The following is a 17,311-nucleotide window of genomic DNA, read 5'->3' as shown; positions in this document are numbered from 1 at the left end:
TATTTTAATTAAAATATATGATTTAATAAAATTCTTAATATTAAATATTCTTATATGAATTTACTAAAATCATAATATATAATACTATAAAATATAATTTAAAATAATTATTATTAAATATAATTTTTCTAAATATAATTTAATATTTTTTTCTAAATATTTTGTAAAAAGAAATAAATTTAGTGGCAGCTTACTTAGTGTTAAAAGTCAAATTAAGCCGCAAAGAAGAGTAATTTGTGTTAGTGAAAATTACATTTCTCTAAGATCCTATAAACTGTGGCAGCATATACTCATTGAAACATTTATAAATTCCAACTTTAAATATGAACTTATGGAAATCAAAGGCATTTATGCAGCAAGTATATTATGGGAATCTAATATAAATTTGCTGCTTTATAGTGAGCTTGTTAATTTTGAATAACTTTAACACTTCCACACTCCTCAAAGTTTTACAAAACCTATGGCATTCCATAAACCAACAGCATCTCTCTAATGCTTCAAACAAACAACATCAAGTAACCCGTCCTGGAGCATGCGACGAACCAAAACCGTTTCCCGATCGCTTTTCTCATGAGTCATCATATTCTGGATCTGCTGTACAATCTGCCAACAAACTGAAAATTAGTACCATGGCAACAAATTCACCATAATCGATTCTTCCATTCTGTAGAAGCAGAACATAAATTGCTACAAAGTAAAGACATTAACAACATGAATGCACTAACGTCTCAATATCTGAATTGCCAACATATCAAAATTTATATAAATATAGAATATTTTGAATACAATTACGGCACAGCAATATATATATATAAACATGATACGGATACAACAGTAAGTCTCATGATTCAATCATTCTCATTAGTCCCCTACCTAGAGGAACACAAGCAAAATCAGACTCGTTAATTTCCAAAGGAAGGCCTTATAATGGCTACTTCCTCCACAATAAATAAAAGAAATAGAAGACTATTTTCCTTCAACATGTAACTGTCATAAACTACCATTAATATATATATAAAGAAAAAATGAAAAAGAAAACAAATAATACTAAAATGTTCTACTAAAATCTGTGCAGCCCAAAAACTTTTGAGTACTGCTCCAAAAGGTTTCAGCAGAATACAGAAATTGATCAATTCTGAATAATCTGCAAACAGTAACTTGAAAGATTCCAGTGGTTCCAGGCAGTTAAATGAAGAGGCAAACATCATAAAATACTGTAGAATTAAGTCCAATCAACTTGGAACCAAACAAGCAAATGTTGAGAGGATCTGCACTGACCAAACGGATAGGAAACCTCTAGTTCCAGTCTAGATTCTTTTCTAACAACTCTAAAACAACAATACATGGAACCTGTGAGTGTTCATATCTGTGTTGACAGTGCAAGCATGTGAGATGTGCATCGAATCTCATGGATAACCAGTTCTGATGAGAGCTCCTAAATCAGATATAAACAGGTTTAACATCATTGGCACCAAAGCTTGCAGCACAAACCGGACACTTGCGGTGACGATTTTCGGTGACTTTATGCACACAAGGGTTGCAGAAGAGATGGTAGCATTTTGTAATAACAACCTGAAGAACGGAATAATCTATAAGCAAATTTGGAAATAGATGGAGAAAACAGGCCAAATAAAAAACAGTATCCAAAACAGAATCGAACAAACCATAGCTGTATGCTATGTTACTTGAACTTGGGAGTGTGCATCAGATAGGGGCATGTGCCCAACACAAGTATGGCCAATTTTTCTAAGTTTTTCCATATACTTGGAGAATCATACCGACACCGTAATATGTTTCAGATACTGCTGTCGGACAAAGGTAATTCAAGGAAAATGAGGAAAGCAACATAGGCTACATGTTATGAAGTATTTCTTCTCTAAGTAACAGGTACAAAACCATTCTTAATGTAGTCAAATGGCACAGAAGCAAGTTTTTCCAATTGTCAGGAAATGAGAACAAGAGCTCAAACTACAACACTGAAGAGCCTAGTTGAAGAACTGCTACCTTGAAATACTAGATCATAATCTGTCTTTAAATTAAAATTACAAGATCAACATCATTTTTTATTTTTACAAATTTCAGTAATGTTTGGGCCAATAAAACCCTCATCCTTGATATATTTGGAGGAGTTAGGCTATTCAAAAATCTCAGTGCCTGCCAAAAATAAATGAAATCTCAATAAAATTTTACATTAATGAAAATGGGCACTTAGTTATCACAAGTCCAACCAATCATATCAGATGACCAGCCAAAGAGAATACCTATGAATCTTCACACCGACAACTAACACCCAAATGGAGACCAAGAACTGAACCCAGCTTCCCAAGTTCTATCTCATGTTTAACTCAAGGGAAATGATGATTGTTAGCTTCTGTGATTGGTTACCAAGTAAAAATTTCTATTCCATGATCAAACATCTATGAGTATATGAAGCACCGTTCACCTCTAAGTACACGGCTGGCAGTGGTAGCTAGTGACAACTAGATGCTTGAGGGTTTAAAAAGGCAGAGTTATACAAAATCAATTTAAAACTAGTCAGCATAAAGACATAGTTACAGAAAACTTATCAAGAGACCATCGTTTTATGGTAGTAAGTAGCAAAAAAGGAAAAAAAAAAGAAAGAAAGAAAGAAAAGGGTACAATGATGCTAGTGCATAAACTTTCAATGGATCTCTGAATATCATAAACCAAATAATTGATTACCTTGATGTTATAGTCATCTCTTTCAGTAATTTGCTGCAATAGCTACTGGTTTTGAGTTTGCATATCATCATATGCCTGTCCAATTGACTGAGGAAAACCAAACTAATGGTGTAATGAAAACATCATGAAAGTACCAAAGGCAAAGCCAAGACTAAATGACAAGAAGCTAACCTCTATTTCAGATAAGTAAGCCTCATTTTCTTCAATTTTGGCTTTTAAAGAATCAGTAAGCCTAGATTTATCCCTGAAATAACAGCATAATTAACACTTTTCACTTGCTTCTCGTAAACCCATTGTTTGATAAATGAAGGTAGCGACAACATAAATACCAGCTACACAATTTCTAATACATCTACATTCTGGTAATGAGAATTTCAACAGAATAATGTGTGGTGGAATTCTCTAGGCACATCAAATAAACATTTTACGAATAGCAGCAGGTTTGCAGAGATCTAGGCAAAATCCGCTTCCAGAAAGAAAAGGAATATTAAAATAATAAACCTGAATCAGTGACATCAAAAGGTAATCTAATATAAAGAAAAAGAAACAAGTAAACTGTAACCTCTTAGAAGCCTCCAATTTGTGTCGCAACTCAGCAATTTCAGCTTCTGCAGCAGCCAACTTTTGCTGGGATATTGCTTCAGCTTCATTAGCTGTCTTAACACGCAATTCCAAATTATGCTCATCAAGACAGGATTTCAAACTTTGAACATGCGCCCATGCCTTTTATACGATTGAATGTACAAAAACAGGATCAGATCAAGCAAATCAGCACCAACGGAATCAACATCGTCGAAGCGCGAGGTGACGAGAAGGTCGGATTCGGAGTGAAGCACCGAGGCGAGAGTGTCGAGGACGAGACGTGCATGGTCCAAAGAGATCTCGAGGGCGTCAGCGAGGGCCGCCGAGTCGACTCGTTGAGTGGAGGAAGATACGAGCTTTTGCTTCAGAGAGGTTAGGGCCTGGAGTGGGTCAGTGAATATGAGCTTCTGGATTGGTAGGAGGCCGTGCTCGAAAGGCTCGCGTCGCGGGTGGAGAAGAGTGGTCGGACTTGGATTCGGAATCGAAACAAGGGTCAGTAAAGAAGGTCGACTGGTTGAGAAGGCAATCGAAAGAGTGGCAGAGCGAAAAAGAAAAGAAAGGAAACGGAGGGAACAAATCGGCAGCAAAGAGGCGTAATGGACTGGGAGGAAATCGGCAGAAAACAAAAGCAAAAAAATAAGGAAGGAAATCGGATGAAGGAACAGAAGAGAAACAAGGGGATGGGGGGAGGGCAAATCAGGGAGGTGATGTTCAATCGGTAGCTAATCTGGGCAAAGAGGGGGGAATAGAAATCGGTGGTTTTCACCGATTAAGAAGGTAATGGATTAGGTGCGTATTACCAATACATCAAACCAAACGACGTGTTACACCCGGATTAGGTGGGGCCCACCGATTAGGGGTGTATTGGCTATGCCAATACACCAAACCAAACAAGCTGTAAAGTTTTAAGTAAGTCGATTTTAAGGGATAGTTATTTAAAAAAATGAAAATATCCTAATTTATTTTTATAATATATCTATTCTATTATAATTTTTGTGATTAAATTAGATGTTTGGAGGTGAGTGCTACTAACTTTTTTTTAAAGTATACAAATACAATTACAAATAATGTATATCTAAATCAATTATAACAAAAATAAAGTATTACAAAGTATAATCAAATTATTAATCTAAAATGTTCAACAGAAGCTAAATAACAACTAATTAGATATAAGTATTTTAAAGCAGTCAAAACATGTTCAACAGAGTAGCGATTAGTAAAAAAAAATTAGGAAACTAAACCGAATTTTTTTTAATTTATAATAAATTTTACTGTTTCGTCGATCATCGATGAAGTGTGATCCGTATTTGCTCCAGAAGACATCTTCAAATCTGTATAATATAAAAAAACAAACATACAATACAATTATTTATTATATTACATTAACTATAAAATATAAAAACAAAAAAATAAAATTTTAACAAACGTACCTTTTTTTTTTCCCTCACTCAACTTCTTCATCTATACAAGGGGGGACCAAGCCCCACCCATATATATAACAATTTTTTTTTTAAAACAAAACAATAAAAAGAGTCAAAATAATAAAAAAAATATATTTAATATATATATTTTTAAATTTATATTTATATTTAAATTTATTAATAGTCACATCACTGACATGATGTGATAAGTTATAATAAATATATATATGTTTTAATTTAAACTTTAAAATTTAAATACATATTTTTAATGTTAAAAAAGAATTTAAAAATAATATTTAAAATTATAAAAAATATATTATAAAACATTTTAAATATACATTACAAAATTTTTAAAATTAATAATAAAATAAATAAACAAAATAAAATAAGAAAAAAACATAAAATTTCAAAAAAGTAAAAAAAAGGAAAAAGACAAAATTTTAAAAAATATATCTAAAATATTATGATTTCTTATATTATTGAAAAATTATAATTTTTTAAATGTATTTAAAAATTGTGTTTAAAATTTTAAAAAATAATCTCAAAATACATATCTAAAATTTACAAATATATATATTAATAAAATATTTCAAATTTTTTAAAGTTAATAATAATAATTAAACATAAAAAAAACAAAACAATAAAAAGAGTCAAAAAAGAAAAAAATATATTTAATATTTATAAAATAATATTTAATATATATACTTTTTAAAATTTATATTTATATTTAAATTTATTAATAGTCACATCACTGACATGATGTGATTAGTTATAATAAATATATATTTTAATTTAAACTTTAAAATTCAAATATATATACCTAATGATAAAAAAAGAATTTAAAAATAATATTTAAAATTGTATGTAAAATTAATAAAATATTAAACATACATTTCAAATATTATAAAACTAATAATTTAAAAACTAATTTGAAAAATACATTTTTAAAATTTATAAAAAATTAATTTCACAAATATATATATAAAGTTAAAAAATATTTTTAAAAATAATAATTAAAATTTTAAAAAAATATTATAAAACATTTTAAATATATATTACAAATTTTTTAAAATTAATAATATAAATTAAATAAGCAAAATAAATTAAGAAAATAATATAAAACTTAAAAAAGAAAAAAATCTAAGAAAGAGACAAAATATAAGAAAAAAGGGTAAAAAAGTAAAAAAAGTAAAAAAAATATAAGAACATGACAAATCAGAAAAGTAGTAGCGCCATTTAGAATGGCTCCACCCAAAAATGGAAATTTTTTTTAAGTCCTCCATTTTTCCAAATTTTTTAGTATTTCCCTAATATTTTATACTGGTGGCACCATTCAACATGGTTCTAACAAAAAAAAATTTAATACCTCTGGTTGACGTGGCAAAGTGTGGGTCTCATATCATATGACTCACCACTTTTTACTATAAAAAATGAGTTATTTTTATACATAATTAAAAGGGTAGATTATTTTAATAATTAATTTATTTTTTAGGGCTACTTTTTTTATAAAAAAAGCCCCTTCCTAAAGGATAGTAAGCTTGGGGAGTTGTTTAGATGTGACTTCTACGAGGGTTTCTGAGTATGTGAAACTGAGATCATTACATGAGATGAACTTAATATGACAGTCGTCGTTGATGGTATTATTCGCTAAATAGTGGGTGATAATTCACAATTAATTTAAGAAAGGGATGCCTTCTTGATTCATTCTTTTGTTATTTATTATATTAGTGTTTTCCCAAGTGTATGACAATGAGCAGGATGGGAAAGAGACCAGGGAGACGCAAGATTTGTACGGGTTGCCGATACTATTTCTTTTTTCCACATGAATTATCATTGGGAACAGCATTTCAGAGCGTGTTCACGTTACTTATTTTCTGTCTGTCACTGCCCTTTCTCATTATCAAACTTTATTGCATATGCAGATATACAAAACACTTTATTATCTTTTTCTTAATACTTGTACGTATTCAAAACTATAAAGTTCATGACCAAAATGGAATTTCAAGTGCTTTACTGTTCAGTAGAATGTGTATTCATTTCCACATTATTGCCTTACAAACAGTTTCCTTATCTTCTGCCTTTCTTGACCTTTCTACATTGCTAGGCATATCAATGCCCATTTGCCTGACAATGTCTACATGACCAAATACAACCAACTAATATTAGGCTCATCCCATCTATATACGTGTTTTGGTCCATAATCCTGACATTAGAAAGGGTAATTTGTCCCCCAAAAAGAGGTTGAAATGCATGTGCACCCCCATGACAGGCAAAAAGCAATAGACCAGTAGTTGATTTTGGGTGTGCAATTAGCAGTACCCGAGTGAGAAACTTGGGAACAAAGTCAAGTCATGCATGCCTAAGCAGCTAACCAAAACAGCTTCAAACGGTTGATAATTCATGTGTTTTTTAATTCACTCTACATACTTTAAACAGAAATTTGAGTTTTTTTAATTTTTGCATGAGAACTGATGGCCGAGAGACGCGGTTTCAGAGCTGCGAGACAGAGCAGCAATAGCTGGCTCTGCCTGCCTTTATCTTTCTTTTCTCTTTTTAAAAATATCTTACATTGCAATGACTGTTTTATTGTGTTTTTTTCATATCTCAATTATAATTGAATATTAATATGAAAAAATATGTCTAACATTCTCCCTTAAATCCATATATAAGAGCTATTATACATGTTATACTTAAAAGTTTTTCATTTTTCTACCTATATAAGATATGATATTCTAAAATCTTTTAAATATATCCACCCTAACAGCTGATTAATAAAAAGCCTGGAAAGTGCCTATGAAGAATCCTATGTTTCTCTCTCCCCCATTTTCTCTAAACATATTAGCATATATCAAATAAAGAAAAGAGTATTTAGCCATGACATGAACAATAAAACATAATAATAATAAAGAAGTTTGCTGGGTGTCAACTGGGGTGGGAGGTGGCTTGCTAGGTAAGTCTAAGAAACTCTGCAAACAGCCATTTTAACTTCAAATTTTTAATAATATTTTTAGTCTTTGATTACTGCATGTCTGCATGTGGAGTTCCTGAAGTGCATTAAATCCAATTCAACTGCCATTTCTATTAGAAGTTACAGCAGAGATATAGCCATTGGGATGTGGAAACTAATTGCATACGTTGAAGCTAATGAATTCTTTCTACAAATGAAAGTCTTTAAGGAATAACTTGTCCACATTAATGATGTAATATTGAATGTTTCAAAAATGGTTTCTAGCTGTAATTTGTCAATGAACATAAACTATTTGACCTCTAATCAACAAGTAGGTTGAGTAAGAGGTTCGCAAATTGACATTTCTTCACTGCATTTGGTATAAAAATATTGGATAAATTACATCATTAATTACCAAATTATTAGTAAATTTTTGTTTTTACCACTTAATTAAAAAAAATTACAATTTGGTCACTATACTATTTGAAAATTTTTATTTAAGTTATTGGAGTGTTAAAATTAATGCTATATGGCTTTTTTTGTTGGCAATATTTGCACTAATCAAAGACTTTCTTTCCTATTCTCTTCTACAATTTAGGCTCTTTACTGAGGACATTACGAATAAGTGGACCGCATTCAAATAGTTTTTTTCTCCAATCTCTGATGTTAATCGTTAGATCGACGTGGACTTAAAGTAGATTCTTCTACCCGTCGACGGGTATTGATCCACCGTACAAATTACCGAATAATTGTCGCTTAAAGCTCGTCGGCAAAACTTTCTTTTAAAAGAAATTTAACCACCCGGTAAATTAAATAAATTTTTTTTTGAATAATTCAATGACTTAAATAAAATTTTTTAAATAATTTAGTGATCAATTTATAATTTTTTTTATTGAAGTGACCAAAACAAAAAGTAACCTATAATTTAATGACTAATAGGTATAGTTTACCTAAAAATATTTTACTATACCAGCCAGCCATAGCCATAGAGCAGGAAAGTGATATCGATTTCCATTAATATAAAGCTTTAAAATATCTGTCTGTCAGCCATTTCTATGTTTATTTTTTATATTCATATATGTGGAACCATAGTGATTGACCAAGGGATCTTCTAACTTAAGCCCCCTCACCCCCCCCCCATCTATAAATACTACCCCACATTCATCTCTTTAAAAGAAGAAAAAACCAAAAGCATTTGATCCTTCAACAAGTACACACTGCAAGTTGTTCATCATCAACTTATATTGATCTTTTTTTCCTTGAAAGTTTGTCGTTGGCAATGGTGAAAAGGGATCAACAAAAGATATTACAAGCAGAAGCATCAAAGCAAATGACACCGTCATCATCATCATGCAAGAAGAAGTACAAGGGTGTAAGAATGAGGAGCTGGGGTTCTTGGGTATCAGAGATTAGGGCACCAAATCAAAAAACAAGGATTTGGTTAGGGTCTTATTCTACGCCAGAAGCAGCTGCTAGAGCCTATGATGCTGCATTGTTATGCCTCAAAGGTTCTTCTGCAAGTCTCAACTTCCCTAACACATCCCTTGATTACATTCCTGATACCATTATGTCTCCTAAATCAATACAAAGAGTTGCTGCTACCGCAGCAGCTAATTGTTTCCCTGACAATGGCATTAGCAGTGGCACCACCCCACCAGTATCTCCTACGCCATCCTCATTAGTTTCTTCCCCATCAATGGCTTCTTCACCGTCTGATCAAGTTGATGATGTATCACTGATACAATCACTTGAGTCTATTTCCATGATGGAACCATGGTACACCTCCTTTTATGACCTACAATCTCCAAAGTACATTGATCAAATGTTCAACTTAGTTCCATTTGATCCACCGACAGTGATGGATGATTTTTATGAGGAATTAAGTGATATTCGTCTATGGAGCTTTCCCTAAGGCAAAGTCAAGGGATTTAACCATTCTTTTTTTTTTTGTCCATTCCTATTCATTGATGATCTTCAGTTGTTGCTTGAAGATGTTACTGACAGTGACATATATTTCATATATATTTAATTCAAGTGTATTTTAGAAATCCCACAAGGAGATGAAAACATTTTTTTGGATTCTCCAATGGGGGGGGGGTTATACATTCAATTTATGTATAAATTATGCAAATTAAGTGTGTCATTTTCAATGTTATCAATAATCAATGGAAGAAATAAGTTTTTTTCTTGTTAAATGCTAGGGTTTTTCATGCTACACCTATTCCATTTACTTTCTCTGGCCTTTGGAAACTATGAGGGAGACCCCCTGTTTATATTGTTTATTATTTTAGAAATGGGTAAAATTATAATGTAAACATGTATTAAGAGTTAAATTATATTTTATTCTGTTTATTCAAAAATTGGTAAATTAATTCATGTACATTAAATCAAAAAATAAATTAATTCTTCTAATAAAAATTGTATCCATCTCTGTTGTTAGAAATTGGTTATTATACATCAGCATGAGGTGTTCGTGGCATGTTATATGTCATTATCTGATTATTCTATCAACTACACCAGTCTTTAACAATATAAATGGATGAAATTTTTAATAGAAAGAACTAATTTGGTCTTTAATCTAATGTAGAAGGACTGGTTTGCCTATTTTTATTTTTTAAGTGAAAGAGTCAAAATACAATCAAATTCCTAATACAAAGGCTTTTATGATACTTTTACTGAAATTATTGACATTGTTGAAACTTGAAACCATATTAAAAAATTCACAGTTCATACTATCTGCCATAAGATCATAGTAATTTCCATTAATGGACCACCAACATCCAAATCTTCTCTAGATTTAGATGTTGCTAACTTGTTCATGACATGCCTTTTCAAGTGTATAGGTTTTTCATGACAAAAACTGACAATCTTTCATGAGCATAGGTAATAAGTAATTCAAGTATTATTATAATTATTATAATTGATAGCTATAAAATTTTAATATTTTAAATTAATTTCTAATATTCTTTTATATTTGCATATCAACATATGTATACATATATGACTGATTAAGAGGCACCATAAGTGATGAAATGGGGTTGTTAAACAAGCAAGAAGGATATATAGGTGATTTAGGCCAAATTACATTGAGCATTATCCAAGTGTGTGAACCATATGTGTTGTCCTGTAGTGGAATGGAAGGCATGGGTTCCCATCCCCAATTGTTTCTTCTACATTGTATTTGGTACTCCCTCCTGGTTCATTGCTTTCATCTCCAATCTGCTCACTTTGGACTATGTCTATTCAGAGGGACCCCATCTCTTCTGTATTCAATATATGGGATGCTGGGGTCTAAATTTTGGATATTTGGTCCCACTCAGACTCTGTATAGATGAAGTTGTTGTGGAAGTTGAGCAAATCAAAGTTTTCTATAGGAAAATCCTCTGTTTTTGAAATTCGCAACATCGAATTTAGATATTTTGAATTCGGATAATATTTGAATTTAGATCTTATAATTTTAGGACAATATTTGTTATAGATACGTGGGTTTGTATTGAACATACATTTTCTTCAGAATTTAAACTTTTTTTATAATATTTAAATGTTATTCTGAAGAGATAAGGAGCTAGTTACAAAATGTGTTTTATTATTATGAATAAGAATCAAATCTCCAACCATATAGTTAATACACGAAGTGAGTAACTACCATGTCAAATATCATGATTTGTTGATAATTTTACTTTAATTCATCTATTTATAGTTGAATAACTTGTTTAAATAAAAAAATTTGCAAAAAGAATATAAATTATAAAAAAATATAAAAATTCTAAAAATAATAAAAGATTTATAAATTTACAAAAATTTATAAATATATATAAATATAAAAAATCTAAAATTTTGTATATATCCTTAAATTGTGGATTGCCCTCCCAACCTATTTCACCACCTTAGTTCTTTCACAATCATCATTTTATCATCATCATTATTGATCAAAATATATATAGAAATCAGAAAAGAAATTGATGAAAACCTAGTTGAAAATGCTAGCACTATCATTGTTTGCGATAGCATTGTCGTTGATGATATTCATGATAGTTAACGGGTTTTTTACGATAGTGGGAGAGATAACACTTGCGAGCAATGCAAAGATGGATAACAAGGTGTAAACATTCAAGAAGTCCACGTGAACGAACACAACAACGATCAACAACAAAATGGTGAAAGGACGAATCAACTAAAGTTTCTCAGGTGGTGGGGGTTGAGGAATAGATATTTTTTATACTTTTTTTTCATATATTTTAAATTTGTTTTATAATATTTTGTACTTTTTAATACTTAGAAAAAGAATTATAGTTTTTTTTATATTTTCATAATTTTATATCATTTTTATATATATTTTTTGTAAATTCCTATTATTTTTAATAATTTTCTGTAATTTCTAATATTTTTGTAATTTTTTTATAATTTTTATGCTTCTTTTAAAACTTTTTAAAGGAAAAAAATACTCACATGATATATGTAAAAGAGTAAACTAAATTAAAAAACAAAAACCCTTACATTAACAACCAAAGGGCTTAATTGTTAGGATTTTCAACCATTCAAATGCTCAATTGGATATAATTTCTTTTTAGAAAGATTTAAGGTGTGTTTGATAAACGAAAAATTTTAAATACTTAAATTTTATTACTAAATTTTATAATTGTTGAATTTATATTAAAAAATTGTTTGATAAACTAATAAATATAAATACGGAATATAATTATATTGTTTGATAAAACTAAATATTATTATTTTAAATATTTTTTTAATCTTAATCTTATTAATATAATATTTTATATTATTTTAGATAATTTTGAATAAAAAAATATATGGTAATTTAATTATTTCATTTCTAATAAAACAATTCATTTTAATTTTTTAATAAAATAAATCAATTTTGTACTTTTTATCTCTTAAATAACCGTTACTTATCTTATTTAATAACTGAAAATTTTATATTAATCAAACACACCCTTGATTTTATTTATTTATTATTATTATTATTTTTTAAAGTGTACGGGCTATTTAGATATTTAAATTTATTTTCTTTTGCTGTCATCTGTTTTTATTCTATTTTTCACCGCCGGCGGCAGCTTTTGTTCATTCACTTTTCTGGGCCTTCATTGTGGTCTTCATTTATTCTATTGCGGTATATGATGAATTTTCATGGATTCCGTACTTGTGTTAATGTCGATCAGGTTCGTGGGAAAAATAAACTAAATGCTTGGACTCGCTTCGTTTGCTTAGGCACTTATACCGACATGAACGGACTTAACAGTAGTCTAAGATCTGTGTAAGTTCATTGTACACGATAGAAAACAGATAGTCCCTTTACATTTTAACTCCCTCAAACATTTATAATTTACTTCTCACCTTTTAAGAAAATTTTCAACCTCGCTGTTGATTGTAAATGGAGATATTACAGCACCAATGTTTAAAAAATGGATGGGAGCATGGTTTTAGTGTGGGTCATCTCGAAGCTGCTGGAAAGGCCTTGGCATGTTCGATTCCAGCATATTTTGCGCGAGCCTAACCAAGTAACGGATAGCTTAGCGAAAGCAGGGGTGAATGCGCCGCCACCCGTTCAAGTCGTTGCTGTTATGCCTGGGTTTCTCCGGGCTTTGATTGATCGTGATCGAGATGGAGCGCCTTATAATCGCGCTACTGCTGTCATGGTTTAGCGGCATATTTGCACTGTGTTTTTTCACTTCTTATTCCAAAAAAAAAAAAAAGGATTGAAGAATAAATTGATCACATTTTTAATGTAAAGAGCTTAAAACATATATATTGGTATGGATGTTAATGTAAAGAGCTTCAAAGATAAACATCTTAGATCCGATAATTCACTAGTTTTCGGTTGAATCAATTCGACATTGTGTTCCTTAAAACAAGTATTTGGGAGAGATGATGAAACTGATGTTTTGCAGCTTTTAGTGATTTTACAGACAGTTATTTTGAAGTGAATAGCTGCCTATAAAATCCTAAAGAATACAGCAACGATGCGACCTTGATTCAAGTTCAACTGCTGGAAAACATAGTCAAACAGGATTTCAGTTTCTATAAATAGCAATAATATATGATTTACATCAATGGCTGTATCATAAAAATCTAATTAACTGAGCATAATATTTGTTTCATGATCATCTTTGGACAGCTTAATGTTTTCACAAAATCAAATCAAGTTCAGGCCTCATCTTATTTAATTGATTAATACAATATATATTTCATGTATAAAATGAAATCACTTGGAATTAATTTTCATTACCAGGGGACTCGTCAGTCTGTGGGTTAATTCTCCGATGCCTCCGATGGAAAGGCCACAAATTGCTAGCCAGTTGCCTAAGCCTCCAACATCTTCTACCGTCGTTGGAAGAAACCTCAGGTTCGGAAAAATAGTCACTGCTAGATAGTTCATCGGTACTGCTAACCGGCAATTGTTCATCGGTACTGCTAACCGGCAACTCATGGCGGCAAACAGGGCAAGAATTGTGAAGCCTTAACCAAGGCACAATGCAATCACTATGGTATATATGGTTACAAGGCAACTCCCTTGCCTCCCCACCAACCTTGAATTCCTCCTTACACACCGGACATTGCGAGTCGTCGCGTAGATGCGATTCCGTGATTTTTACTGTCGGAATCGCGTGGATAGTTGACTCCGGGGCTGGGGGTACACCTGGCCTGTCATTTTGTGTCAGTTGTTCTATCAACTCATTTAGTCCGGGTCCAAAAAAGAAGTTCCTTGGATCAAGACCAGGGCCACGGAGTGCAGGGATTTCATGTGGCAAAGTTGGTTCAGCTTCGGGTAGGCTAAAAGAACCCGGCTGCCGAACAATAATCCAAGTAGGACGGCCTAGAGATTCAGGTTCTTGTTCTCTATCATCAGTTCCATCTAAACTCCGGCTTCTGCGCCTACGAAGACGCTCCCGAGGCAAATTTTCACCTTCGGATTCTGGTAAATTGTTCGGACGACTCAACCAACGCCTGTCCTGAGGTTCTTGGTTATCAGAATTACCAAGACCGAATAGCCTGATTGGAGGATACATAATAAGAGAGAGTGCTTCCAACAGACGAGCTTCAGGGGATGGATCAAAAGCAGTGAAGTCAACCATCCTAGGCCTGTTGATTTCCATCTCGCAAATAAACTGACCAGAACATCGAGGGCAGACAACCTCCTCCGGAGGATTCGTAGAGGCAATCCGAACAAATTGATGGCACTGGTAGCACCAGTAATGCTGGTAGTTCCTCCCAGGGGTTGCACCATTGGCCCCATTGGCCCCATTGGCCCCATCGACCCCATTGACCCTAGCTCTAGGTGCGCTTAGAGACATGTTCTTCTTCTGGTTTTTAGATGTTTTTCTTTTCTTTTGATTTATTTGGGTAATGGTTACGAAACCATCATATATATTATTATACATGAACCAAGATATGCAGAAAAGTATGGCTTTCTAGGGTTGCACAAAGCAATTCTGTCTTTCTGGGTTTTTCTTTCTATTCTTGATGTGTGTATTTATGGCCTTCCAAGGTCTTAGTTCACATTGTTATCTTACATGCAAAGGAAAGGATGAGAAAAGTTTTTGGAAAAGGGATTTTGTCATTGGAAGGTTTTCCAGCCTTTTGTGTTATTATGAAATAATATTTTTGAATTTCCAGGGGAATTTAATGGTTAACTTCCCTGGAAAGAGAACAAACAACACCAATTTTATGTTAGCAATAAACTAATAAAAAATTTAGGTATGTTGCTTATGTATTTATTCTTAGTTACATAAGGAATGAGTGTGCTTGCCCCACCCCCCCAAGTCAGGTGGAAAATTTTCCACCCTGTAATTCATAGTCACTGTCCAGGAAGGGATGGCATCATCAGTAAAAACCAATACATCATTTGATGCAATGTTAAATTGGGTTCATAAGCATCACCTCATCACCAGCATTAATTAAGCCTAACGTGGTTTGGGTGATTTGGGAGCTTAGCTGTAGCTGTAAGGGATTCCGGGGGGGGGGGGGGGGAGGGGGTTTGATTTGCGCAGACCCATCATCATGAGCAGAAGAAACAGGGTCTTTCTGGGTAGCTGTTGTTGATTCTCCTATGAGACCTGAAGAAAGAAGAATCAGAACCTTTTCTTTTCTTTTTTTTTTTTTTTTTTGCTTTTAAACAAATTTATTTACAAACTACATACATTAATGTAATTATTTCTTCTCCAATTTCATATCACTTTAATTCTTCCTCTCCAAATATTTATTTCATTGTTTTCTCTAAAGTGAAACCAAAATACATCCGGGTAAATTTAAATTTTGATCCTTATATTTCATTCAAATTTAAATTTAGATTTAATTTATATACTTTGATTTTGACATAATTTGATACCTCAACTTTTATAATGTCATTAGTTAGTCTAAATATTTTATTCTAATTAAAATGATGTGAATTTTTAAGAATTGTTAGCACTATTAAATTTTTTTATTAAATTCAGATCCGTTACGATATTTTTTTGGTATATGGATACCAAGTTTATTTTATTTTCTTCAAAATGTCACACCAACACAAGAGTTTCTAACAGTGTTAATAAATGGACCTAAATTTTTTAATTCGAAAAGTAGAGAAGCTAAATTCTAAATATACAAAGAGTACAAAATCTTTGAGATAATTTTAGCCTTTAAATTTTTACATTGTAATTTAGTCGAAAAATAAATAATCAATTCAACACAAAGTGTAGGGAAAGACCATACTAATATTCCATAATACTTAATTTAAAAAAGCAAATAAAAAAAGTAAAATTTTGTATAAAAATATAAATATAAAAAATTTATAAATACTGCTTTTATAAAATTATTTGTAAAACAATAAAGTATAAAGTTTATTTCCACCAATATATGTTGAATGTAGTGGTAAGACAGGTTAAGTTTCAATTTTAAAAAATAATTTATTAAAAGGAAAAATTATGAATCTAAAATGTGAATTTTAAAACAAACATAAAAAATACCAAAAATAAATAAATTATTTTCATAAATACCAAGAATTATAAACAATTTATAAGATTTACTCAAACAATCTAATTACCTCCGATAAAAATTTTATATATAATTTTTTTTTATTAATTTTTTGTTCTTTTAAAATAATAAAAGATTTTCTTATTACAATTTGCGCGAAGTCTATTGAAAATATAAGTAATTCAAGTCGTTTTTTTTTTTTTACAATGGTTGGACAATAATTGGGCTGCTCTTCATAATATACACAATAATATCTCATAAAGCTATTTATAAACAATAATTTTATTTGTGAAATCTTAAAAAATTTATAAAATTTTCTACAAAATTAATTTTGCATCGGGTAAGATTTAATTGCACCAAACATCCCCAAATTATAACCCTCATTCTAAATTAGCCTTCAAACTTTAAAACATTCTAATTACATCCTCAAACTATTAGTTTTATATCAATCAAGTCCTTCAATTATTAAAACCGTTAATTTAATCGCTAAATTACATGTCAAATCTTATGTGACATAATTTAAAATAAAAAATTTAAAGTAAAATATTATCATATAACGTTTCAAAGTAAAAACTAAAAATAAAAAAGAGTGAGCGATAAAGCCTTTTTAAAAGCTTCAAACCTCAAAATCAATGTTTTTATAATATCCATTTTTATAATTTTTTTAAACTTTTTCACACATAAGATTTGG

General features: G+C 31.0%; 2 protein-coding genes and 1 long non-coding RNA gene across 4 annotated transcripts; 1 reads left to right on the top strand and 2 right to left on the bottom strand.

Moving 5' to 3' along the window:
• Positions 1-364: 364 nt before the first annotated feature.
• LOC121229425 (uncharacterized) lies at positions 365-4,047 on the bottom strand. Its single transcript, XR_005927166.1, has 4 exons — positions 3,266-4,047; positions 2,875-2,947; positions 2,704-2,790; positions 365-1,572 (listed from the first exon to the last, which is right to left on the bottom strand). It is a non-coding gene; the product is annotated as an uncharacterized lncRNA (long non-coding RNA).
• A 4,768-nt stretch (positions 4,048-8,815) lies between these two features.
• On the top strand, positions 8,816-9,848 carry LOC107921795 (ethylene-responsive transcription factor ERF014). Its single transcript, XM_016851642.2, has one exon. It carries the CDS (start codon positions 8,933-8,935, stop codon positions 9,563-9,565), a length of 633 nt encoding a protein of 210 aa, XP_016707131.2. The 5' UTR covers positions 8,816-8,932; the 3' UTR covers positions 9,566-9,848.
• Positions 9,849-12,803: 2,955 nt separating this feature from the next.
• LOC107921371 (E3 ubiquitin-protein ligase RZF1) lies at positions 12,804-15,256 on the bottom strand. Of its 2 annotated transcripts, none has more exons than XM_016851239.2 (2): positions 13,898-15,256; positions 12,804-13,654 (listed from the first exon to the last, which is right to left on the bottom strand). In XM_016851239.2, the coding sequence occupies exons 1-2, from the start codon at positions 15,048-15,050 to the stop codon at positions 13,614-13,616; spliced, it is 1,194 nt and encodes a 397-aa protein (XP_016706728.2). In that variant the 5' UTR covers positions 15,051-15,256; the 3' UTR covers positions 12,804-13,613. The 2 variants fall into 2 exon arrangements, with proteins under 2 accessions (XP_016706728.2, XP_016706727.2); XM_016851238.2 differs by having other exon boundaries at positions 12,808-13,657; positions 13,898-15,255.
• Between the last annotated feature and the right edge of the window lie 2,055 nt (positions 15,257-17,311).

Source organism: Gossypium hirsutum, chromosome A01, assembly GCF_007990345.1.
Source record: "Gossypium hirsutum isolate 1008001.06 chromosome A01, Gossypium_hirsutum_v2.1, whole genome shotgun sequence".
Taxonomy (NCBI): Eukaryota; Viridiplantae; Streptophyta; class Magnoliopsida; order Malvales; family Malvaceae; genus Gossypium; species Gossypium hirsutum.
Note: the sequence above shows the minus strand (reverse complement) of the source record. Positions and strands in the feature narration are given on the sequence as shown.

Excerpts from the sequence above, each read along its gene's own strand:
- LOC107921795 (XM_016851642.2), top strand. The coding sequence starts at position 8,933 with ATGGTGAAAAGGGATCAACAAAAGATATTACAAGCAGAAGCATCAAAG.
- LOC107921371 (XM_016851238.2), bottom strand. The coding sequence starts at position 15,050 with ATGTATAATAATATATATGATGGTTTCGTAACCATTACCCAAATAAAT. Across the intron at positions 13,658-13,897 it reads ACAGACTGACGAGTCCCCTG|CAGTTGAACTTGAATCAAGG; the intron begins GTAATGAAAATT and ends TATGTTTTCCAG.